The 25,945-nt window shown below is 43.8% G+C and overlaps 3 protein-coding genes across 3 annotated transcripts; 2 read left to right on the forward strand and 1 right to left on the reverse strand.

Moving 5' to 3' along the window:
• Positions 1-579: 579 nt before the first annotated feature.
• Positions 580-2,684, forward strand: LOC117902041 (polypeptide N-acetylgalactosaminyltransferase 35A). The gene has a single exon (XM_034813105.1). The coding sequence runs from the start codon at positions 687-689 to the stop codon at positions 2,550-2,552; it is 1,866 nt and encodes a 621-aa protein (XP_034668996.1). The 5' UTR covers positions 580-686; the 3' UTR covers positions 2,553-2,684.
• An 88-nt stretch (positions 2,685-2,772) lies between these two features.
• Positions 2,773-6,431, forward strand: LOC117902048 (DNA mismatch repair protein spellchecker 1). Its single transcript, XM_034813114.1, has 6 exons — positions 2,773-2,922; positions 2,980-3,029; positions 3,082-3,860; positions 3,917-5,004; positions 5,070-5,302; positions 5,366-6,431. Exons 1-6 carry the CDS (start codon positions 2,874-2,876, stop codon positions 5,918-5,920), a joined length of 2,754 nt encoding a protein of 917 aa, XP_034669005.1. The 5' UTR covers positions 2,773-2,873; the 3' UTR covers positions 5,921-6,431.
• Positions 6,432-7,594: 1,163 nt separating this feature from the next.
• LOC117902047 (voltage-dependent calcium channel subunit alpha-2/delta-3) lies at positions 7,595-16,823 on the reverse strand. The gene is made up of 11 exons (XM_034813113.1): positions 16,018-16,823; positions 10,519-11,848; positions 10,283-10,459; positions 10,145-10,222; positions 9,704-10,080; positions 9,496-9,647; positions 8,934-9,439; positions 8,634-8,876; positions 8,477-8,570; positions 7,991-8,415; positions 7,595-7,929 (listed from the first exon to the last, which is right to left on the reverse strand). Exons 1-11 carry the CDS (start codon positions 16,191-16,193, stop codon positions 7,819-7,821), a joined length of 3,669 nt encoding a protein of 1,222 aa, XP_034669004.1. The 5' UTR covers positions 16,194-16,823; the 3' UTR covers positions 7,595-7,818.
• Positions 16,824-25,945: the final 9,122 nt, after the last annotated feature.

Here is a 25,945-nt window from a genome sequence, read left to right on the forward strand (position 1 = left end):
CCTAATTATGGGAAAACTCATGGCATGCTTTGATGGCGAGAGAAAAACATAAATACTTGATGATCGGTTGTTGAACTCAAATTTAGTATGAAAGCAGGAGTGCGTTAACATGCGCATCAGAATAACGAACATACATACATACATACATATGTACATAGGTATGTGTCTGTATGGCCACTACAGTATGCTGGCTGAATGTAAAAGTCTGTTTACACTGGAGCTGCGTCAAGCAAATAACCGGAGCAACGTTATTTTGTACATATATACATAAGATAAGCATAGTGTGCAGCAGTTTCGGCTTTTTCGAACGCAGGTGCGTTAAACGGACAAAGAAACGAGCGAACAAATTTAAACTGTGTTGGCTCCTAAAAGGCGCGCTCTACAGCACATTACGTGCATATGTGTCCGATGATTTTTAGAAACAATGAAAATACTTTAAGTTATTTTATTTCAAGTATAATAGCACCAGCCTTCCCTTGAAATCTAGACTGATTGACTGACTTTGAATGTGATAAAGATAAATATTCGTTTCTTGAGCGCCGACGATATGATTGCAAAAATATCGATGCATCTAAAAATAGCATCGCTTCTATCGATGTTTCTATGCAAATTGGCATTAATTTATTCACAAAATTCACAATGACGAAATAGTGTCCAAAACGGGCTACGTAAACGAATCTCGACCTATGATGCAAATCAAACGGCTACTCTGCAAGTCCTGCACCTTGGGCACAATGCTAATAGCCGCTGTGTGGATCCTGGCTCTCCTTCTCTACAGCCACAACCTGAATAGTTCCATACACACGGCTGGCTGGAGGTTCAACAAAACGAATAACACTCCCAGAGCCGAGTTAAGCTACCAGGCCAGGGTCACGAGTGGCTGCACTCCCAGCTCTTTCAACTCCTCCACAGCTGCCGCAGCGGATGCCTCCGAGCCATTGGAGCTCCTGGGAGTGGTGCGCAACAAGCAGGACAAGTACATCCGGGACATTGGATATAAGCATCATGCCTTCAATGCCCTGGTATCCAACAACATTGGGCTATATCGAGAGATTCCGGATACGCGGCATAAGGTCTGCGACAGGAGCGAGACCAGCGAGGCGGAGCAACTGCCGCGAGCCTCTGTCATTATGTGCTTCTATAACGAGCACAAAATGACCCTGATGCGGTCCATTAAGACCGTCTTAGAGCGCACGCCCAGCTATCTGCTTAAGGAGATTGTCCTCGTCGATGACCATAGCGATCTGCCAGAGCTGGAGTTCCACCTACACGGCGACCTCCGTGCCCGACTCAAGTACGACAACCTGAGGTACGTGAAGAACAACAAGCGGGAGGGCCTGATCCGCTCGCGTGTGATTGGCGCCAGAGAGGCCGTCGGAGATGTCTTGGTCTTCTTGGATTCGCATATCGAAGTTAACCGTCAGTGGCTGGAGCCGCTGTTGCGCCTCATTAAGGCGGAGAACGCCACGCTGGCCGTTCCAGTCATCGACCTGATCAACGCAGACACCTTCGAGTACACGCCCAGTCCGCTGGTGCGCGGAGGCTTCAACTGGGGCTTGCACTTCCGGTGGGAGAACCTGCCCGAGGGAACGCTCAAGGTGCCGGAGGACTTCCGTGGCCCTTTCCGCTCGCCCACCATGGCTGGCGGATTGTTTGCTGTAAATCGGCTATACTTTCAGGACATTGGCGAGTACGACATGGCCATGGATATATGGGGCGGCGAGAACATAGAGATCTCCTTTCGCGTGTGGCAGTGTGGCGGTGCCATCAAGATTGTGCCCTGCTCCCGTGTGGGCCACATCTTTCGGAAACGTCGTCCCTACACTGCGCCAGATGGGGCCAACACCATGCTAAAGAACTCCTTGCGACTGGCCTACGTCTGGATGGACAAGTACAAGGACTTCTATGTGAAGCACGAGAAGGTGCCAAAGGATTACGATTATGGAGACATAAGCGATAGGCTGAAACTGCGGGAGCTCCTCCAGTGTCGAGACTTTGAGTGGTACCTTCGAAACGTCTATCCGGAACTGCACATACCAGGCGAGGAGCCAAAGAAGTCAGCCTCCGGACCCGTCTTCCAGCCATGGCACTCGAGGAAACGCAACTACATTGACTCCTACCTGCTGCGACTGGCCGGGACAGAACTCTGTGCGTCCGTGGTGGCACCCAAGGTGAAGGGTTTCTGGAAGAAGGGCAGCTCCCTGCAGCTGCAGCCCTGCCGACGCACGCCGAACCAACTGTGGTATGAGACGGAGAAGTCGGAGATCATTCTGGACAAGCTGCTCTGCCTGGAGGCTTCGGGCGATGCCCAGGTGGTCATCAATAAATGCCACGAGATGCTGGGGGACCAGCAGTGGCGCCACACCCGCAACTCCAACAGTCCCGTATACAATATGGCCAAGGGCACGTGCCTCCGAGCAGCGACTCCAGAGGTGGGCGCCCTCATTAGTTTGGATCTATGCTCGAAGTCGGCAGGCATTGGAGGCGCCTGGGACATTGTCCAGCAGAAGAAGGACACGGAGAAGTCGGAAAAGGCGGACAAAGCGCTGTAAGCGGACGGCTTTTGCAGCTGCAATGCAATATTAGACTGATAACTGTTTAGGTGCCAAGTTTATTATGTTTAAATAGCCAGTATTTTTGCATGAACTTTAATAATAATGAAAAAAAAACAAATTTAAACATTTGAGTGGCAATTAACAGCGTACTGTTAAGTAACAGTCTGCGCTTAACAGCACACTGTTGCGAACCAAGTATCGCATATCAGCGTTCTTTGCGATAGCGATAGGCGAACAGCTGATTTTCGCATTTTTAGTAAAAAACAGGCGCGAAATATTGTCAATTGTTTAAAACATTAACTACAAAATACAAAAGCCATGCAAGCCAAAGCCACTGAAAGCCGGCGGGAGCCTACGCTGCCCATGGGTAAGCACAAAGCCGTCAACATTAAAACGCAACTGAGAGAAATCTTTTTTTTAATAGACACAAATGCACGCCGAAATTTCATCAAGTATCATGCCAAGCTTGGCGAGGTAAGTCTATCCACGAACCGAGCGTAAAAACATACTAGCTTCTGTTTCACAGAAACCCAGCACCACAGTTCGCTTTTTCGATCATTCCGACTGCTATACAGTCCATGGCAGCGATGACTGCGAGCTGGTGTCCAAAATTGTCTACAAGTCGACCGCGTTTATAGGTGCCCTGCTGCCCGACGAAAAGGAGACTCTGCAGTTCGTGTCCCTGTCCAAGGCGAACTTTGAGTTGGCAGTGCGCGAGCTGCTTCTGGTGAAGAACTTGCGCGTTGAGGTCTACATCAAGCGTAATGAATGGCAACTGGAGTACCGCGGGTCGCCGGGAAACCTGCTTCAATTCGAGGACATCTTGTTTGCCAACAAGGAGGTCTTGGTGGGCAACAACATGATATCGCTTCAGGTCAAACTCGAGGGTGGAACCCAGCGACGCGTGGGCGTGGCCAGTGTGGAGCAAAATGATTGCCAGTTCCAATTGCTCGAGTTTCTCGACGACGACTTCTTCACGGAGCTGGAAGCAACTGTTGTGCTCTTGGGGCCGAAGGAGTGCCTACTGCCCTCGGTGGAAGGGGAATATGTACCCGTTAAAGCTCTGTTGGAGCGGAACGGAGTGATGATCACTGTGCCGAAGAAGAGCAGCGCCAACGATCTCTTGCAGGACCTGAATCGTTTGTTACGATTCGCCAAAGGCCAGCAAGAGGACGCCACTGGGTTAAAGGAGTTGCAAATGCAGCTGGCCTCTGAATCCCTGAAGGTGGCCATTAAGTACTTGGACTTGGTCAACGATGCTGGCAACCTCGGACACTACGAGATCAAGCAACTAGATCTTAAGCGGTGAGTGTATCAAAAGGATCGCTGTACACTTTCAATAACATTCACTTTTATTCCAGATTTGTCCATTTAGATTCGGCAGCTGTGGGCGCTTTGAACATTATGCCCAAGCCGGGCACTCATCCGTCCATGCCCTCGTACCGCTGGCAGAGCATTTTGGGAGTTCTCGATCAGTGCAGAACGCCACAGGGTCACCGACTCATGGGGAAGTGGGTGAAACAACCACTGCGCAGCCAGGAGATCCTAAACGACCGTCACAACATTGTCGAGTGTCTGCTGGAGTCCTCGGACACACTGGAGACGCTCAGCTTGGATTATCTAAAGCGCATTCCAGACATTCTGATGCTGACCAAGAAACTGATGCGTCGCAAGGCCACGCTGCAGGATCTATTTCGCATCTATCAGGTCATACTGCGAACACCCAAAATTGTGCAGGTTCTGCTTGGCCTAGAGAACTCGACGGTCGAGAGTGTGATTTGCTCTCCCTTCAAAGGCTTTCTAGAGGATCTCACGGGTCTCAAGCAGATGGTCGAGCAAGTGGTTGACTTTGAGGCAATCGAAAGGGGAGAGTACCTGGTAAAATCCTCCTTTGACAGCCGCCTGATGGAACTGCAGCAGACCATGAACGAGCTGTACGAAAAAATGCAGCGCCTGCAGTCTAAATGCAACGATGAACTTGACCTGGATGGCAAGCAGCAGGTCAAGTTGGAGAACGTGGCCAAGTTGGGCTATCATTTCCGCATCACCCTGAAGGATGACTCTGTGCTACGTAAGAATAAGAATTATCGCATCGTAGACGTGATAAAGGGCGGTGTGCGCTTCACCTCCGACAAGCTGGAGGGCTATGCCGAAGAGTTTGCCAGCTGCCACAGTCGCTACGAGGAGCAACAGCAATCCATCGTTGAGGAGATCATCCAGGTGGCTGTTGGGTATGCTGCACCCTTGACCTCTCTCAACAACGAGCTGGCCCAGCTGGACTGTTTGGTCAGCTTTGCTATTGCCGCCCGCAGTGCTCCCACTCCCTATGTTCGTCCCAAAATGCTATCAGAAGGTGCTGGCCAGCTGATTCTCAACGATGTGCGTCATCCCTGCCTGGAGCTGCAGGAGCATGTTAGCTTCATAGCCAACAGTGTGGACTTCAAAAAGGGTAACATGCAATCATTTATGATTATGGGGAAACGTTGGAATGCATCTCTCTTCTGTTTCGTTTAGATAAATGCAACATGTTCATCATCACAGGCCCCAACATGGGCGGCAAGAGCACATACATTCGTTCGGTTGGAACTGCCGTGCTGATGGCTCATGTTGGTGCCTTTGTGCCTTGCAGCATGGCCACCATCAGCATGGTGGACTCGATTCTGGGTCGTGTGGGAGCCAGCGACAATATTATAAAGGGATTGAGTACTTTCATGGTGGAGATGATTGAGACTTCTGGTATTATAAGGGTGAGTAGAGAAAGTCCTAACAAGGAGTAGGATGAGGTGTTGATGGATTTCCTTTCTTCTCAGACTGCAACGGACAAGTCTTTGGTCATTATCGACGAGTTGGGACGCGGCACATCCACCTATGAGGGTTGTGGCATAGCCTGGTCAATTGCCGAGCATTTGGCCAAGGAAACCAAATGCTTCACGCTCTTTGCCACCCACTTCCATGAGATTACCAAGCTGGCCGAGACTCTGCAGTCAGTGAAAAACTGCCACATGGCAGCGGTGGCCGACGCGGACAACTTTACGCTGCTGTATCAGGTGCGTCCTGGTGTGATGGAAAAGAGTTTTGGTATTCAGGTGGCTCGTCTGGCAAACTTCCCCGAGGATGTGGTGCAGAATGCTGAGCAGGTGTACAATGAATTTGAGGACGAGCATGCCGACAAACAGAACAAGGAGGATAAGGCATTGCTCGACAAGATTCAGGTCGCCATACAGCAGCTCTCGACGGCTGGCAACAATACGGAAATAAATGTGGAGGACCTCACCCAGCTGGTCACACAGTTTACACAGGACATAAAGCAACTGGACAGCGACTACTTCAAGTCAGTGCTGGCCTCCAGTGAGGCTAAGGCCTAGACGGTTGGCTGAGATTCAGCGATGGTGCAGTATTACTTTGAATTTAAAAATACAGTGCAGGAAGAGCAAGGTCCCATTTCATTATTTAAACATTTATTGGTCTTTTTTATTTACTTATTAGTTGTATGATCTTTTTCCTTCAATATTTTTCATGGTTTTTGTGTACATCATTTTTTTGTTGTCAGTTTTAAACCGCTTTTTGTTTTAAACATCAAAAGTTCGTGAGTTTCGCACGAACGTCTCTATGCATTTATATTGCTAAGGAAATTTAAAATTGTTTTTATCATTTTCAGTTTCAGTGGACATTTTCTTGTACAATGTGTATACGTGTCGAATTTGAAAAGTTTAGTGATTAAAAAGAGCGATAAACTCAAAGAGAATAGAGATGAATACTCGTATTACAATATGTTGGGTTTTTCACGTATACCATTATAAGTAGATTTAGTTTCGTAATAATTTTATACATTTTACAACGTTTAAACACTCCAAAAAATAAATATTGTATTAGTAATTTGGTTTGTTTAAAAAATTACATTTAATAGTTAACTGTTTACTTTTTCAATTTATCCTTCCTTCTGCGCTTCGAGGACGCGTCCTCCTTTTTGATTTCATTCCCTTGAAAATAATTCCTAATTTAGTTTGTTACTTTTTTTCGTTTAACATTCGTCTACGGTTTTTTTGTTTTTTCAGTTTTCTATGCATAAATTCATAAAGTTCATGAAATGTTTCCACATTCGAAATACGATACAAAGGCAATTAGGTTTTTGGTATTCATTTCGTTTTGCTTCTCTGTCTTTGTGTGTGTGTAACTGCTGCTGCTTGACTAAGTTTAAAGCCAGACAAAAGAACAATGAACAAACTTATCATTGAATGATTGGATTGGGGAACAAGTATTGCATACTCGAACTCTGCAGGTGGTCCTATTCGGGGTGCTATCAATCTGTGTGTGCGCGTTTTCACTGTTAACTCTGTTCTTTACAATTAATAAAAATACACAATAAATTATACGATTAGACAGTACACAATAACTGGGGGAAAAACATAGTTTTTGCTGCCATGTAAACACTTAAAATATAGTACATATAATTCATAATTGGTTATAACCCATTTGTGGATACTCGTATTTAATAGTGTATAAATTTTGATTGTATACAAAAAAGCTAACAAATTTCCTCAAGACTTCTTCTTCTTCGGTTGGGACAAAAGGGGACGAAATATTTATAATATTCTTAACAAGTGTGAGTGTTTATGGGTCTCGTGTGCATTCTTTTTTTTTGGATTTTTTCCACTCGTAATATTATGCATTTTCATAAATTTGTATCTTTATAAAAATCAACTAAGTTTTATAAAATTACAAAAATAATTGTCGTTAGAATTATTTTCGTTTTGCTTACATAATTGGTTTTCCATCTCGTTTTTTGTTTGTTTTTCTTTTGTTAATATTTGGCAAAGGTTGTACCATAATAAACTATCAAAATAGTCAATGAAACGTGGGGTCTTTAGCTAGAGGCGTTATGTATATAAAAACTTAACCTTCTAACATTCTATGAAACTGACGGTCTTGGGTCTTCTTTTGGTTTTTCAATTAATTTCTTTATGCTTTATGCACTTCCAGCATTCATCCATCAATATATATATCTATAAAGTAAGACCAGTTTCATAATCTTTGGCGTAGTTTGTAAGTCTAAAAGTTGAAATTGCTCTCGCTAAAAGTGGTTTAGTTCCAAAGATTGTGCCAGTTTTGGTTTGGTTTTGCTTGTTAAACATTCGACTAGAATTTGACTACAGAATAGTTTACAATCTATAGGAAACAAAAAATTATACACTCGTATATGTAATTATAATCAACAAATCGTATAGTACATATACATAGGTGTATATAGTTGTGTATATATAATTTAACGCATAAAGCAGCGCGTTAAGTAAAACATCAAAATTATGGTCAGCGGCAGCAGCTGGAGCGTCAGAACCAGCCGCGAGGCATTGCCGCAATAGGTGTACAGTTCCTCCTAAGAACGATGCACATAATAGAGTATTATAAGGTAATGACTACTATTAATATGCACTCACATTCTCGTGTTCTGTGTAACACTCTTCGATGCGTCGCCTCTCGTAGAAGCTCATATTGAGCTTGTAGCAGGGAAACTCCTTGCTGTATTCCAAGATCGGCTGGGGCTCGGTTGTGAGCCGCACACTACGTGACGGCATCAGGACATTGACCACGACCAGCAGCAGATTGGAGTTGGGTATTTTCTTGACCAGAAACGGACGCGTCGATGGGACCTCGACAAAGTCATTGATGCCTATCAGGGCAGCGGGCTGGAGGGCGTAGAGCGTGGATCGCATGTCGCATGGATGATAGATGGGATCCGGCTCGGGTTCCTGGAACAGCGCATCGTCATCATCGCTGTCTTCTTTCGGCTTGGCAGCTCCGCCTGAATTACTCTCCCCCACGGCCACGTATTCATCCTCAATATCGTCCGTATATTCCATGACTAAAAATTAATAAATTGTTTATTGTGAAGGCAAAGAAAATCTGACGAATTTATCACTTACAGGGTGCTCCATCCACCCACCATTGGATTCTCTGGTACTGAAAGAAGAGCCGTGCCACCAGCCACTTCCAACCCAAACTCAGCAGGCGCAAGGGCTATGAACGAAACGAAATGAGTTGTGAAGCAAATACCGCAACGAGAAATCTTCTACGACATACATGCAGCAGGCTGTGTCCATCGCTGTTTGTCTTAGGCTCCTCCTTGCACTGCACTTGGTAATCGTACACCTCGATGGCCTGAAAGATGCCCTTCTCCACCATGGCAGCCATAACGTCGCCATGGAACTCGCCAAAGAACTTTCCCGTGGTGTTCATATTCTGGCCAATCACAATGTACGCGTTATTGTCAATGACCACACAATCCACATCATCATCAGTGCAGATGGGCAGGCAATGGTTGCACTATGAAAAGAGTCGATTACAATGATGGTCACATCTCATTGCTTGCCTCGGACTTACGTTATCCACAGCGGTGATGCTGAAGAATCGCTCCCACATGCGTGCGTGTGAGAACTGAAAGCCCACGACGCACGCGGGCGCCTCCTTGCCACCATCGCGCGGGAAAATGGCATGCGAAGCGGTCACCTTGAGGTCGCTGTCCTCCATTGGATCGTTGTAGTGCTTCACGGAGTAAACGAAGCTCTCCGTGCGATCCTCGTGATGCTGCAGAATGGCGCTCTTGTACCAGGTCTCATCGATGGCTGTTGTGTGATAGTCGCCGAACTCTCGATCCGTGTCCACCTCCACCTCTCCAAAGATGAATTGCCAGCGGGTCAGTCCGCTCATCGTGGCCACGAAACGCAGAGTGGCACCGAAGCGTGTAATTAGCTGGCGCTCCTCCTCGTTCTCAAACTTCCACTCGCCATAGCTGGAGTTTGTCACCTTGGCGTCGAAGATGAGCAGATGTACCAGCTCCTTGTTGCAATAGTAGGCATCATCGCCCAGGGTCTTACGACCGCAGTTCACTGTTGATGGGCATAGATGAGGATTGGGGATTGCGTTGGGTGAAAGAAATACTTACAATCATCTTTGTCATCCCAGTCGGACTCGTCCTCGGCATATTGCTCCGCCCACTTCCACTTGCCCTTGACCATTTTGCCCAGAAACTCACGCAACTCCGCCTCGGGTGTCTTGAACTCATGGCCCTCCAGATAGTGATACTTGCAGTAGACCCTAAGGGGAGAGCATATATTTAAGGAGTACTTTGAACGGGGAATGGTTTTACCCACCAGTCTGGATGAACTTTCCAGTTCTCCCCGATGAAAAAGTCCGATATATTGACCTTCATGTGTATGTTCTTGAGTACCTCTTCGCCGACCTTGATCCACGTCTTGCCATACTCGCTGGGCATCACAATGCCCAATGTGAACGGTGTATTGGGCAGGGGGGCAAAGAAGTAGTCCTGCATCTCCTCCGACACGCGTCGCATCTTGTCGTAGTGGAATTTCACCGAGATATCCTTGAACTCCTTGGCCTCATGGCGCACCATGGCGCTGCGTATCTTCAGAATCGATTCACCCGGCTCGCGGGGACTCTGATCCTCGAAGAGATGTTCTACCTCGGTGAAATCGATGCTGTTGTAGTTGGGATTCATTTTGCCATTCGTCTGCAAGGTGCGGAAAAGAGATATTAGAGCCAGCACTTTGAGTAGTTGATTGTCTCATACTCACCCCAAGTGGCCGTAGATCGGGATGCAGCAGAACATATCCATTGTTGGACACCACAAAGGAGTACCCATTGACGCCCAGCTACAAAGGAATGGGGGCAGCATTAGGTTAGTTTTGGACTTGCACTGCTCGAGGACTCACCTTGTAGGGAAGCGTCAGCTTGTCTATGTCCTCCACGGGCACATCTGTACCCGCCACACCTAAAAGGCGTGCCCTTCGATTGGTGCTGTTCTCGTGGCGATAGAAGCGGTCAAAGGCGGGCACTCCCACCGCTATCATGAGACGCGGCCGTCGATCATCCGAGGTCTTTGGATCATACTAAGGGAGAGATTGTAATAAATGTTTTACGGGAAAAGAGGACAGACTGGTCTGCTCACCGTTTTGTCCGTAAAGGCGTGTGTCCAGGTGGGCGGATGCTGTTCATTTTGCAGCACCAAGGGCGTGGCTATGACATCGACGTACTTGAGCACCTCCTCGTGCACCTCGTCCAGGGACTGAACATGCGAGTAGTAGCCACGATTCAGGCAAGCCATCCACTGGATCTCGCGCACCTTCGTCACTTCCTTGCCCAGAAGATAAGTGAATATTCGCACGTTCATGTGGGAGGTGCCATTCTCGCCATTCCCCCAGTTGTACTTCTGGAAAACTTCGGTGGTGTTGCCGGCCACGCCGTCGGTGACCAGCATGATGGCCTGATTGCAGGTGGAGTTCGCGCTGCAGTGCCGCTTCTCGTAGTAGGTGTGCAGCAGCTGGAAGGCCTTTTCGTAGGCGAGCGTGAGATTGGCATAGCCCTCCGGGTCCGGCAGATTGGCAATGGCTTCGTTGAACACCTCAATGTTCTCGGGCGTGGCCTGGACAAGGGCGCCGTTGAAGCAGGGTATGATGTCGTCCACGCCGGCGGAGTAGTTGAAGATGGTAAAGAAGTCGTTGTTGGAGAAGGTGTCGAGGATGCTGCGTATGGTGAACTTGGCCACGTGATGTCGGAAGCCTGTCATCGAGCCGGAGTGGTCCAGTAGGATGACAATGTCCTTTGAGCACGTTGCCGTCTCAATGTACCAGGAACGCTTGCGACAGTCGTAGATGTCGGCGTCCAGGCGATTGGGGCGCGGATCTGTCCATTGAGAGGCGGGATAGTGACGCAGTATGCCCGTGTCGGAGCCAAAGTACTGCCAGGAGAGGGCCGGATCCGATTGGTAGTTCTGCCGAAAGACCTCGTCCAGCTGCTCCGACCACATAATGGTCTTTAGCACACGCTTCGAGCGATCCCAAACGTTGGAGGGCACATGCACCGAACTGTGCTCCGTGTCCACGGGCGTGTTGTAGAAGTGCGTGTCCGGATTGAGCTCCATCTCGCGGTACATCCACGCAAACTCGGCCTCATTTGGCTCCAGCTCCTCGGAGCTGTTCCCGTTGAACGTCGAGTACTTGCTGGAGAAGTAGGTGTAGTTGGCCTCCGCATAGGTGAGATTGAACTCAAAGTTCTCGTAGACGCTCTCCGCCTTCTCCTGTATGCAGCGCACCGCGTCCATTTTGCGTGCCAGCATCTTGCCCACATTGGCCGTAATTGACTGGATCAGCTCGGTGCCATTCTTCAGCTCTACACGGGCATTGTACTCCTTGTACTTCTCCTTGATCTCCTGCGATTTGGTGATTTTCTGCGCCAGCAGGAACAGCTCGTCCCCAAACTTTGTGGCCCATTTGCCCACGCTGCAACGAAACGAGAGGAAAACGATTTAGAAATCTGGCCACTCTGCACTGTCCACACAAAAAGTCGCAAAAATGTCAACCACCTGTCCGAGCTCCTCCACTAATTCAATTAGCTCACACGTTTGTCAGGGGTTCGTCAGGCGAGGGAGGCAGGGTGTTGGAGAGGCATGATGTTTGTGGGACAAGCAAGGTGTGTTCTCAAAAAGAGACGCACCCTGAGCAGCGACGCCAGCGTTCCCACCACAATCAGCTGTGCATGGTGTACGTCCGTGTGTGTGTCTGTGGTGAGAGATCAACAAGTGCCTGCGCGCGCACTTGCTCTCTTTCTCTTGGTATTCTCTTTATTTCTCTTACTAGCAACAACACAGTCTCTCTCTCTTTCTCTTAAACTATGGTGCTAAGATTCTTTGGCTACAATTCCATAAGTTGGGGTAACCAAAAAGCAAACAATTAATTAATTAATCACTAATCTTTGTGCGCTTTCTAGGTGTTGGAATTAATAATAATAAGCAGAGGCATGTGTGCTTTTTTAAACACTGAATTTTGATGTTTGAAATAATTAATTAATTTAAAATACTATCACTTATCATTTATCAAGCCGCTAAGCTTCACCGTTGAAATAGATTAACAAATATTCAACATTTCATCAACATTTTCCTCTAGTCCTATCAGCAATTTTCTGAGTATCACGGATTGGCTTTACTTTCGAATGTCAGTCACTTTCGTGACTGAAAATAGTTAACCTTTGCAGCGCATTCACTGATCACATTAGCCTAACCCAATCTTCAAATGTAAGTTCAGCAATTATTATAAACATTTGATGGATTGTGGTGGCCTGCGCATGACTGCACTATGCGATATTTCTCTTACTCCCCAATTTGTATGGCGGCGGGGGGTGCGCTCTTTGTTGGGGCATTGATGGTGCCAACGCTGCCGGCGGCGCTGCTTCGGCCATTTTCATTTCACTTCTGTCGCCGACGCGACCGTTGCCTTTGACACAGTTATTCCGCACCGCACATGCACACACGCACCCTCGAAAACGGGACAGCCCCGGCAAACGGTCTGGTCTGGCATTTGTTTGTGGCGTCTGTTTCTAGTGGAAAATGGATGATACCTCTCTCGGTTTTATTGCGTCCTGGAATTGTTCAATTAATTTGGCAACATCGCTTTGTGCGCGACCGTACTCGTACTCGTATCTTGTTTGTCATTGTTTTAGATGGCTCTTGTTATCAGCGCCTGTCAACAACTACAACATGGCAGAGTTGAAGCTGTCAAACAGACCCGGAGCCACATAGAAGTACGGCAACGTTCACCAGACTATTCCCCCGAATTCCTACATATTCTTCTAACAGTATTAAATATTTTTAGATGGAGATTAATTTAAATTTGTCGTGTTCGAGTTGCAAAAGCAGGAATTCAATGCCAAGTGGCACCCACTGGGAGGAGCGGTTTTCATTTTAGTTTTCCTCCCAAAGAGATTTCACTGCTGATGAATATAGATTGTAGGCGGGTGCGCATTTTCCTGCTGTGGCTTTGCCAAACACATTTTCAACATTGTTTTACATTTTAAATTGATTTTTTATTGCTGCTCCCTGGTGTTCAAATGGCCATATTCTATTAATGCCTGGCATTGCGGCAAGAGTTCCGCCTCTCTATTAAATATTCTGTGTAATGGGAACATTAAATCTCTTTTTGTTTTGCGCGCCTTCTCCAGGCCAACACTGTGCGGCTATTTAGTAGCGCTAATTTGGTTAGAGGACTTTCATTTTTTTTGCCATAAATATTTGATTATCAATGTCCCTTTGATGTAGACTACTAATTGGACTTTTACTTAATTCGAAATTGAGTGGCCTTGCGACAGTTTTATGACTCAGTCGCTCAGTTTTTTTTACCAATCTTTGCTTTTTTGTTTTCTTTTCCACTTAGATCTAAGGAAATTTGTATAAATACAAATTTATGTATATTCGATATGAAAGATATTAACTGAACTTTTATTTATAATTTTCTGGTGAATGTTTCCTCAATAATTTTGTATGAGCGTGATTCTCTGACGTATGTACTCTGATGCAAGTATTACTCCAACAATCTTCCATATAAAATGTGACTAAGTTTTTAAAACTAAAATATAAATGATATCATAAATGAGTTCGAATATTATTAAAAGTGGAATGCCCATTAATAATCGATAGATTTGAATATATTCGACACAAAAAGCATGTGACTGCTTAGGAATGTTTAGGGTACATTTTATTAACAACATAATTTTGGTGTCCAGTAGAATGTGAGATTCTCCTGTAAGACCAAACTCTGTTCCCATTCGATCTTTTTCAACAGAATACATTTTTAGGAGAAATTGATTTACCTATAGAACATTCAGACACAATTAAGATTCAATATTTCATGATAAGAAAATAAGAATAAGCTTGGCTTTCAAATCAATGTAGAAATTATATTTTATTCCTTTAGTCCTTTATTTAATTAAAATTATGATTCTCTGCTTGTTTGCTCACTAACTCGCAATACAAACATTTTCCATGGAGGCAAACAAACAAATACAAAAATGTCCAGCCCAGCCGTCTAGTTACTTAAATTAATTGCACAACTTTGGGCATGATGTTTAGCGGTCCCGACAAATGTCCAATAAAGTATTCATTAGGCGTAAATAGGCGTCGCTGGTTCTACCATTCTACCTGTTTGCGTCGTTCCCAAGTCAGCATGTCAGACAAATAATTTCTTTATGTGACTTTATGAAAAGTTGGGACCCAAAACAAAATGCGAAGCGTCTCGACCCCCAAAGCAACCATCTTGGCGACCAAACGTGAGACGGCGGGAATGGGTGACGGTGGACAAAAATGCTGACGCACACATGCACGCAAAATGAAGAGGAGAAAAAACGCTCGAAACAAAAGACAAAAAGCTTAAGCACGCAATGCGAAATGTCCGACAGAAGGTGCTTGGGGTTCGACTCTCGAAATACCTCGGGGGAAATCTAGTGGTCATAAAACTGAAAAGTCATAAACTCAAGATGTGATTAAATATTTATTTGCCGTTTGTGAGGATTTGCCATCAAAATTGCATTTGCATAAGGTTTTGGTTACGGTTAGTTAAATGGATTACGGTTATTTAACTCATTTTATTTGATTCAAATCTCAGTGTGGTTCGAAAGGCATTTCCTAAAAATATTTATGCACTAACAATATTGGCGTGTGCTGCATTTCAAATAAATTTAAAGCGGAAATAAAATCAAAAGCCAGCGGGGAAATGCTCCAACCAAAGGATTTCACTTTCCATTGCCTATTGTTGTGATCCATTTCATTCAAAGAATAATTAACTGAGTTTTTGTTTACCAAAAGTATAGATAGAGAATGTTTCAGTGATATTTCAAAGGGTTTTGCACAATGTGGGGATACACATAGTATACATTTAAGGATGATTCAATTTAAAGCAATATCGACTCAATCTGAATGCTATCCACACACAAATTGAATGCTTAACTAAGCAAGCAACATACAGAAATCCAAATCCAATAAAGTCAGTGGTCATGAAGTGAATGCTAATTTTAATGTTGGACTAATTTCAATGTAGTCTGCACGAAATAATTTGATTTTCGTTTGAAGTGAAATCCAATTGCCATGAATTACATAGACAGAATCAAGTGTGCGGGTTCTATGTCGATTAAAGTCGGTTGAGAGAGCTATGAAATGCATCTAGCATCTCTAGCATATAGTCTGTTCTTGTTCAATGTGTGTAAAATTACTCAAAGACTTAAGATACAACATTATTGAGAACTTATGAGAAAATAATCTGTGAAGATAAGCAAATATTATGCGATACCCACAGGGCACCCACAGCCCAATAAGCCCACTTAATGCCTACAGGGAATTTCTGTAAAGAAAATGCCAGAGGGAGCAGGCGGCTGCCAAACAAAATTAGCATAAAATGTACGAAAAATTAACGAGCGACATCGAAAACGAGACGAAGATGGCTACAGGGAGCGGCAGGAGCAGGGCCCGAGCAGAGGGGAATGCGAGTAACATCAGCGACAAAGACGATGATGATGGAAACACGCCCCTTAATTGACTTGTTTTCAAAAGTCCCCTACAAGGGACACGTGAGGGGGTATGCGTGTCGAACCACGCGTTCGAGTAGGTTTTAAGGGGGAAACTTACGCTTCATCTGCTGCTGAGGCCTGCACCAAGATGGACGAGGATAAGGTGGAACCGCCGCCATGCGGCGTCGTCGCTGGCGGCCCGCAAATCAGCAACAACAACAGCGGCTGGGAGACGAGAAATGCGGTCAAAATGACAGCAAAATGTGTCATCAACTTTTCGCATAAACCAAACATTTTTCTCGCATTTTCCTTGTTGTTTCGCTACGACGATTCTCGCTGGGATTGGATATATGTATGTAGAACTGGACACTATGGCATCGACAGGGTGCCAACCGCACCGCACCGGGAGAACCCCTCAAAATTGATATACAATTTTGGGTGGAGTCGCAGCGCCGACAGCGACGCCAGCAGCGATGGGATTTTCTTTCTTTCTTGCTTTTATTTTTTCTTCTCACTCTTTACATTCACCACAAACCGAACGACCGACGACACGCTGGGCGTATGCGTACTGAAAATAATAATAACAATAACCGTGATTATTGCGTACACTCGCTGGCCACGTAAACACCACAGAAGAAAATGTAACTTTTCATTTCGGGTCGGCCAAAGTGGACGTGGATGTGATTCTCGTAATTTATTTTCGTATTTTAGTTTTCCTCAGCTGTGCGTAGGAAATTTTCTATATATAAACGCTTTGCTCTTAGTGCGGGGCTCCGAACGCTTTTTGATTACACATATGGAGCACACTGTCACCGTTTTTGTGTGTATGGGTGTGTAGGTGTGTTCGGGTGTGAGTGTGTGTGGGGCCCGAGTCGGGGGCCTTCCGCGTTTTCCGAGCCACGAACCGCCGACGTTGAAGAGCTGCGAATGACTGAAAATTGTGGAAATTCCACCTGAAAGCGAGAATTGTTAGAATCTCTTTCGGTTCCTCTCTCTCGTTTAGTCTTTCTTCTATGTGGCGCTCTTTGGTGTCCTATTTTTAGTCGCTCTCCTCGGCCGCTCTGCTCTGCCATGTTTACATTTTGCCGCCGCCCGCTTTTGCGGAACAGCTGTTCCCGTTGGCCTTTCCTTTATCTATTGATTTTACCACAAGGGAATCCATTGAGTTTTCCTCGGGTTCCGTTTTGTGCCGCATATTCACAACAGAGAGAAGGAGCGGTTTTTTCCCCGTTCTTACTTTTGTAAAGAGACATCTCTGTGGAAGAGAATCGCAAGAGTTCCGACACTGCTCGGAATGTTTGGGAATAGCATTAATCATGCCTCTGATGTCTGTCGAGATTCTTAATTGTGTGTAGTATTTACGGGTAATATATATTCGATCTTTTGTTAATGTTTGAGAAATCCCTTTATAGAAGACCCAGCCGTGGGTTTCGATCAGAATATTACTCAGAAGTGAATTATATTTTTAGCTGCCACCTAATCAAACAATTTAGTAATGGAAATGGTTACAAATGTTTCTAGTTTATAGGAACATTGGTGTGTTTTTGTGACTATTTTAAAATTTTTATTAAAATCAGAAAATAATTGTTATCGATCTAGTTGCCGGCATAGTTGCTAGGCATAGATTGGATGAAGAATACTTACTGGTGTTCAGGAACAGGAACCGACACTGGACCCCTGTATTCAACACAGTAAACTCGAGAAAAAGGAAGAAAGCGGTGCAGCCATACAATTATTTATTTATTATTAGATTTTATTATTCTATAACTTCCTTTACAATGTGCAAAGGTTTGGAAAAAAGAACAGTTCGAGTTTACAACTCGCTTCGAGCCGCATTCTTAGTAAATTCTTGAGGATAAATCAATACTAAATCGACACTCCCATCCATTGCATTCAAATCTAGATACTAATACAGTGCGTCCCAGGATGCCAACTTAATTGCTCTCTGGCCCCAGCCATTTGCAGCCTGAATATTTCATGTGGCACAAACAGACTATGGGGGACTATCATCTGGGCATAATCCCGGTTCAGACATTCTGTGTGCGTTTAGCAAGAAAATCCAATTTCGGTGGCGAAACCCGAAACAAAAAAAAACCAAACCATTTTCCGCATACGCACACACACGAAATAAAAACAGAACGACAAAGTTCAAGTGCGCCTGCCGCACAGTAGCCGACCCCCAACAAACTCATGCCTACACCCACGCAGGACATCGGGACTCCGAGACATGGGGACATCAGGACATCAAGGACGTGCAGGAAGCCAAGTATCATCACACATATGTATAGCCTCATAGTCGCTCTGACGGTTATGAGGAGCCAGAGTCATGCCCAGAATCATGCCCACAAGAGGTGATGCCTGCCCGCCCTCGCCGGCTTTGCCATGCCATGATGATGATGACAACGCACTTAGTCAAATTTTTAATGAACTCAACAACGTTTTACTTTTACAAAAAAAGAGAAAATATAAAGTAGGAGGCAACAGACGTGCATTGCGACTAGAAAATACCCGTTACGTATATTTATTCTGAAGTAAATCCTAAAAAATAAGAAGAAAAGAGAGGGCAATGCATTGCCAGATCGAAAGACATGTACTGCTCCACCAACGACATCTTTTCCCTTACAACTAACTGGCTTGTGAGTATGGTTTAAGTCAATACGAATTCTGTATTCTGTACCCATGTACCCATGTACAAGCCCGAGGTATGCATAACAACTAGAGGAGCACATGATGAAGGACACTCTTGAAGTGCAGTTGCCTGCGCCGCGACAAAGGGACGAACGAAAAAAGTTTTTAGTGGCATTTCAGGTTTGCTCGTCATACTGCAGGTAAGTTAAATGATGAGCATACTTTTGAGGGCAGCCAACCCACCCAAGCCGCAGTCCCAGCACCAGCAACAGCACCACTGTGGGGCATGAAAATGCCCATAATTGTGGCAGCTGTAGCACACACATTTTCCGGATGAAAAAGAAAGATGGCCGAACCGTGTGTGCTCACTGTGCTGCTGGTGTCACGTCCCACAGCTGTTTGTGTGCCCACCTTTTTGGACGGTTAAAGTGTGCGGAAAGCCACACAGTGAAAGACCGCAAAATGCTGGCAAAGCGCATTTCATTTGCATGCAATTATGAGCAGCCGAAATGTGTGTCATATTCTGCAGAACTGCTGAAGCCATGTCTACTTCGAGAAGTGCCCACAAACGAACTCTCCACAACTCATGGAAATGTTTCTTATATTACAAATAGATAGACCAGGAAAAAGACCAATCGAGTCGAACGCCTCGGCGCATATAATAAACTTTTTTGCAATTGAAAACTTTTTTGCCAACTCTTCGGAAGGCGGAGGCGAAGACCCCTGGGGGCAATTGCTCTGACAATATTTTGCAACATCAACTTTCCGTTTCTTCTTTTCTCTTTTTGCTTCGAATACAAAAAAAAACAGAGAATTGATAATCAAGAAAGTGACATAAAACGAAAGCGAAAACAAAAAATACATAAGAAGGAGAAGCCACCTCAGTCACTGAACTTGGGACAGGGTGCTACAGTGACATGGTTATTGCATGGTTCCGAAAGAATTATTCAAATAAAGTTATTAGAGTTCTCATATATTTCTGTCATTCTGTAGCGATTCATTGAATGATTCATTAGGTATAATAATTATGTTAAAAAAAATATATAGCACCCTGCAGCACCCAATGCCCACCAACTTCATGGGAGCCCAACCTATTTTTTTTCGTTGCTCTTGACTATGGTCACCAATGCAACACCAACAGCAGTAGGAAGTAGGCAGAGACGTAGCAAAAATAACTTGGGAAAAATAGGTTGACACCAGTGTCAGTTGTCATTTCCATTTTGCTGTTTGGGTTGGCGCCAATTGCACGACCATTTTTCCATGCCCTTTATACATATTTTTTTATCACTTCTGTCAATAATGGTGCACACTATTTTTGGCAGCGGCCAAGTGAATGTTTCATATGTTTATTGCATTGTTTGTAATTCAAGCAAATGTACCTATCTTTAATATATTAAATGTGAAATGGCACGAGGAGGAACGTTTTATTATACAAACGTTTATGAGTGAATATAAAATATGGAATTGGATAAATGATATTGCAACATTAATTATGACAAAATGGGGATAAAGCCATTCCTGATTAATCGATTTATTTTGTACACTGAATTCAAATGAACAGGCCAGAGTCTACACAACTTTCGCTTCAGGAAAATATTTGCCAAAATCAATTAATATTTTTTACATTCAACTGCGTATTTAATATAAATACTTATGCTAAATACCCGCATTGTTATCGAATATATCCCATGCACGAATATGTATAAAGCTACAGCAGCTTTCAGCGTATGAAGGGTCTTGAATAATTCATTTAGGATTTTTTCCTAATCCATTCAAGCTGTGTACACTTTTTAGGTATGGGCTTTAAGCTGTCTCCACCCTGGGCTTGTGCCTCGTTTACTCCTGTGTTCTCCCATTCAGTCTTGTTTTTTCACAGTTGGCTGGCTACGTTTTATAGTCCAATAGCCCATCAGCATCATTTCATTTTGACCGCAAGTCCTTTACCCAAAATTGTAAACGTACGTGAGGCAGTATCTGTATAAGTTTTGTGCTCAGTGAGCGGAAATACCCGGCATCCCGAGCGTGTTAAGAGTTCGAACAAGTTGAAATGTTTCAAAATAATCCATAATGTAGTTGTCGCGTTCGCCATTTTCGAGTTTTGTGTGTTTTATGTACGTCCTCTGTCCTCTGTTTTGTGTGCTCTGCGCTCCATACAGTGTCCTGTCGGCAAAGTTGAACAAATGAGAGCGTTAAAAGGGCTTAAAAGGCTTTAGTGGGGCTTACTTAAGAGCTTATTAGAATTTTGGTTTTGCTTTAATTACTCGAGGACTCATTTGAATTTCAGTTTTCCTTTAATTACTTCTCAATTACGCTGAGCGTGACAAAAGCCCAATCAACACGCAAATTCATGGCAAACAAAATCGCGAGCATGATATGTCCATTAATTACTCCCGGATGCTGCTGTTACGTCGCTGTTATCCTGTTACTGCTAACTGCAAATCGAGTGTCAAAGTCGTTCTGGCCGGAAAGTGGACATATAGTACCATAATTTATGAACTGCTCGTTTCATGGGCTCTTGTTTCTCTGTGAGTTATGGTCCCTGTACGTGTCGAGGCCTTTTACCCCATCTTTTCTCTTCGCTCCTCTACGCGCAATGACAACGAAACTGACACATTTGTTTTGGGCTTCTCTTTATACATTCATTGGTCGCTTTAATGTCAGATTGCACAATGCAGGAGCGAATAAATATAACCCATTACTACGTACTCAGCTGATTTTCAATTAATTTATTCACACATTCTGCTAATTAGTAATTCTCTGTCATTATTTGCCCAAAAAGGCCAAATCTCTCGCACGTGCTGGCCTTTGGAATTGTGGAGTTATGTGGCATTTGTGGTTTTCGCTGCCACATCAAAAAACCGCTAATTAGTTGTGATTTTTGGATGTTCGGCATTGCAAAAGGAAGTAATATGAGCACAATATTTTGTATACATCATTATTGCTCGCAGAACCATGAATTACTTTTTGATAAATTAAAACCACAAAAAGTTTGGGTATAATTTATAGATGCATTCATCAGGTTTTTAAAATGGCAACTTCATTAAAACCAGGTGTAAGATACTTAAGTCTGAAGCGCTGCCTCGAAAAAAAGATTTGGGAAAAATAACAAATTTTAGGAATTATTCAAAGAAGAGTTATGCCTTAGAAAAAAAAATTTAAAAAATGTAAAGCCATCAGTCTATTAGAAACAGTCGGTTTGGTACAAAGCGTTAATAAAAAGTTCAATTTTGTCGACCTTCAGAAAGTAAACTTTCTTAAACACTGCATCAGCCGGCATCAGAAATATGACTACTATGTGAACAGAACCAAAGTTTATTTGATTTCATCTATTTTTTTATATATAAGGATACATATGTACAAATGTATGTATCATGGAATCTGTAGTTTGTCAAACTTGAAGCCTTTCCAAGCACTCGCTGTCAATTTTATAATGTCAAAACAATTTAAGAGAATTCTTATCCGCAATTTCTTGGGCGCACAGGTTTCAATGGATTTGTCCTGGCAAAACCGAAAATCTGTTTGTGACATTGTTTATGGGCCGGCTCAACCGATTTCCTCCTTAATATGGCCAGAGTTCAGACCGGGGCCATTTTTCTTGGCACCCCCGTTTTAATTAGGCGAGAGAGCTTTCGGGCGGATTTTCTTTCCGGCTAGGCACTTTGCTTAATTTATGTTTTCTGTAGAAACTCTTGGTCCGGTCATGTTCAATTAACTTGTTCCGCCTTTGAAAGTCAGCGAAAACAAAAAGATTTGCCACAGAAGAGTAATGGGAAGGATCTCTGCAGCGCCTCCATGATTCTCACACTTAATGAGGTTTCCAAACTCTGGAAATTGTTTCGGTTTCGGGTTTCGCTCAGCTTTATGAAAATTGTTTCAACGCCTCTGAGCTATGAATAGAGCGGCGCTCAAGCAAATCGATAATTGCCTTTGTTGCACAAGAGATTCACGAGCTCAATTACGTCTAAATTAAATTCAATGAACCGCAAATTAGTCTCCGACCAGATACTTAACTCAATTCGTGCATGTTGCCTAAAGGCTATTTGCACGCCCTAATGAGATTTGACTGCCCTGCCCCAATTCGATGGTTTTCTCGTGCTCTTTCCTCGTTCACTCATTCACGCAACACGAGGGTCTTTAATTAATTTCCTTTGACAGCTTCACACTGACATTCAGGGGACAAGACGTTGACACTCACTGGAGGAGCGGGCTCCTAGAGGCTGCTCCGCAGCATTTAACCTTGTTGCTCTTGACGATGACAGACAGCTGCAGAGGGACCAGTAGCTACCAGGAGCAGCTACTGGGCTCTCTGCTTACATTTCGCACAGCCATCCATTGCATCCCGTCACCGTGTCGGGCGTTGTTCCACTTGCCCACGTTTTCGGAGGACACGTCCATTGTATCGTTGACTGATGATGGGCTCCGTATGATTTATGAGATTCAGACGCTTCGTCTTCCCACGACATGCGAAAAATCTATTCAGGTTTTTTTTGTTGCTAAAGTTTTGCCATCGAAAAAACGTTAACTTGTAGTTGGCTTATAAACTATACAGCAAGAAAGGTCCTAGGTTTTTTTCAATAGCAACTCATGCACGCCGGTCATGCTAACGACTTGACCTTTAAAATGTTGCTCTACTGAAAATTAATGGAATGTTTGATTAGCTTGAGTTTGAGGTTTAAGGTGGCAGTTCAGGCTGTAAAGGTCAGTGACGATTGGATAAGCTTTTGTTGAAAAATTGTGGCAGAATCGCTAAGGTTAAGGTTCATTCGACGGTTGGATGGGTAATGTTTTATCTGTTGGGGAACATACGTGGCAGAGTAGAGCCAATTTTCGATATCCTAATTCAATCCAGCTTCATTAAAAAAAAAACAAATGAAGAAGAGCCCCAGATGAATTTCCGTGTGCCTTGCAAAAATGTGCCATCTTAATTAGCTAAAAGAAAAGCTCGGCGAACTTTTCTTTGTTCCTTAAACGAACATCCTTAAACGAACTTTGGATAATGTCACATCCATTGCCTCATTACACTAATGACTGACGGCAGACGCCGATAGCAAAAGGGACACCTGACATTTGCACGGCGACAAAGAAGACGGCGACGACGACTCTTTCGAGAAAGGAAGAATAAGAGGCGAGGTCGACAAGTGTCGAGATTCCATTGCCATTGTGCACCTAATTAAAGTGTAAACAATGGAAGAAGGAGGCGGGAACACACCGAGCTGCAACTGACGACGCCCCGCAGGGATTCATTTGATTCGAAATGGGACCTTAGGCCATTCCATTTGTGGCCACAATGCATTGCAATGCTGGCATCAACTTGGATGAAGATTGCCATACCAGGGACTTCGGTTAAGTGCTCATAAAGACATCCGCTTTTGTTGAGACGATTGGCACCATTGTCAACACTTGACCAAACCGTTTGCCTCTATCGTCCTGTCTGTCTGTCTGTGTGTGTGTGAGTGATGTGCATGTGTCGGTTCCGGGCTGAATATTCATAGGCCAATGTGCCGACTCGTCAGGATCTCGTCACTCATGCATTATGCAATCTCGCATCCGCTGCAGCAGCAGCAGCAACTCAGCGACAACAATGCCAATGGTGCTGACTTTGACGAGTGTTCTCGGAGCCCGCACACAAAATAAACGCACAAAAAGGTAGGAACCGCAGACTAGAGAGCGCCAACTGCAAGCTAGCCGCTTAGGATGAGCTTTGGCGTAAGGCGAAGCATTTGAAGAGAATAAAAAGTTCTAAAAACTATTGAAAAATAATTATTTTGTCTTAGTCTTAGTGCATAACTATGTGATTATTTTGATTAGGATGGAAATGTTACCCATGGGAAACCAATATACCCCTGATCACTGCCAGTGCAGGGTATGCAAGCCGATTGCAATTGCTAAATGGCTATTGAAGTGAGCCTTTTGTACAAATGTATGCATGTATGTACTATTCTGTAAATCGATTTGTGGAATAAATGAATATGAAGAATGTCCTCAAAGGGGATTGATGGCATAAGACCTTTGGAGATGGGCTAAAGGCGAATTTATAGAGAGTATTTCTTGAGGATTTTTTTTATTTCTTTTGCTTCTAGTAATAAAACTAAGCTTGTAAATAAATACATTTAATATCTATTTTAATAAGAATGTAGTAAAATTTAGCGCATGAAATATTTGTTTTCAAATGCGTTACTTGACTGTAATTCTACGGTCTGCAGTTTCTGGCATGACTCTGAAAACATTATGCACGATACGTGGATGGTGATAACATTGAATAATCCTTCGTGAAGCTCGGCGAAAGCTCCCGAAAACTTTATATAGTCTTTGAAAAAGCTTAGCTAAAAGGATAACTTTACCGGAGAAAATAGTAACATAAAAAGCTGCCGTGTGCCAAAAGCTCTCGAAGAGCACTCTTAATCGTTAACGTTGGAAAAACTGTCGATAGAGGGAACTGTGCAGTATGTATATTTAGATAAAATAAAAATATGTGTAAATGTGTACATATGTAAGTACATATGTATGTACATATACATTCATATGTATGTATGTACATATGTATGCCTATGAAAAAACCAATTTCTATTTTTTCGTGACAAATTTCCATGTGTTTTCCTGATTTATATAAATCCAATATACTAAAGCCGAAAATGGCTTTAACTAATTTCGATTAATTACAATTAAACGGAATAAACGCGAACTGGAAGTTATTATCGATGTGGAAAGCTTAATGAAAACCAATCGAGCATATTTCAAAAGGTAATATGTAAACGACAACAGCAAAAGCAACAAAAGCATCAACGACAACGGAATCAGGAGCAGCAGCAACAATTTACAAAAATGACCTCAATTTGATTGTTTTCAGGAAGTTCAGCGATGCATGTGTGTGCGTGCATCTGTTTGTGTGTGTTTGTATACCTATAGGTGAAATCCATGACAAATATTCAATTATTTTTCATTAAAGCTGCATTATTGATATAAATGCAATTTCGGCATACGTAATTAAATTGTGTGCTCACAAGTTCTTTGGCGTTTCAATTGATCCATTGGTTAACCGTGATGTCCCGGGGGAATGGATCCGCCGAGACTAAAGAAATTTTAAAGTTATTCTGAATATTTCTTATTAAATATTTAATTCATTCATATAACACTTATTTATACTAAGGCCTTATTTGCTGTAGTTATTTAATGCCTCAATGCCAGTTGCAACCAGCAGAGTGAAGAAATTCCTAAATGCTGTAAATTCCATTGCAATACCTTGGAAGGCATACAAAATATTTTATAATAATAAATAACATTTTTTTGCAAGTGATATGCGCAGAAGGCAGCAACACGTAGTGAAAATAAAATGACATGACAATGAAGCTGGAAAATGGACTCAGTGTCAAAGGCCGTGGACCAGACAGTGGCCGAGCCAGCGTACAACAATCAGCCAA

This window comes from Drosophila subobscura, chromosome U (assembly GCF_008121235.1).
Source record: "Drosophila subobscura isolate 14011-0131.10 chromosome U, UCBerk_Dsub_1.0, whole genome shotgun sequence".
In the NCBI taxonomy this organism is placed as follows: Eukaryota; Metazoa; Arthropoda; class Insecta; order Diptera; family Drosophilidae; genus Drosophila; species Drosophila subobscura.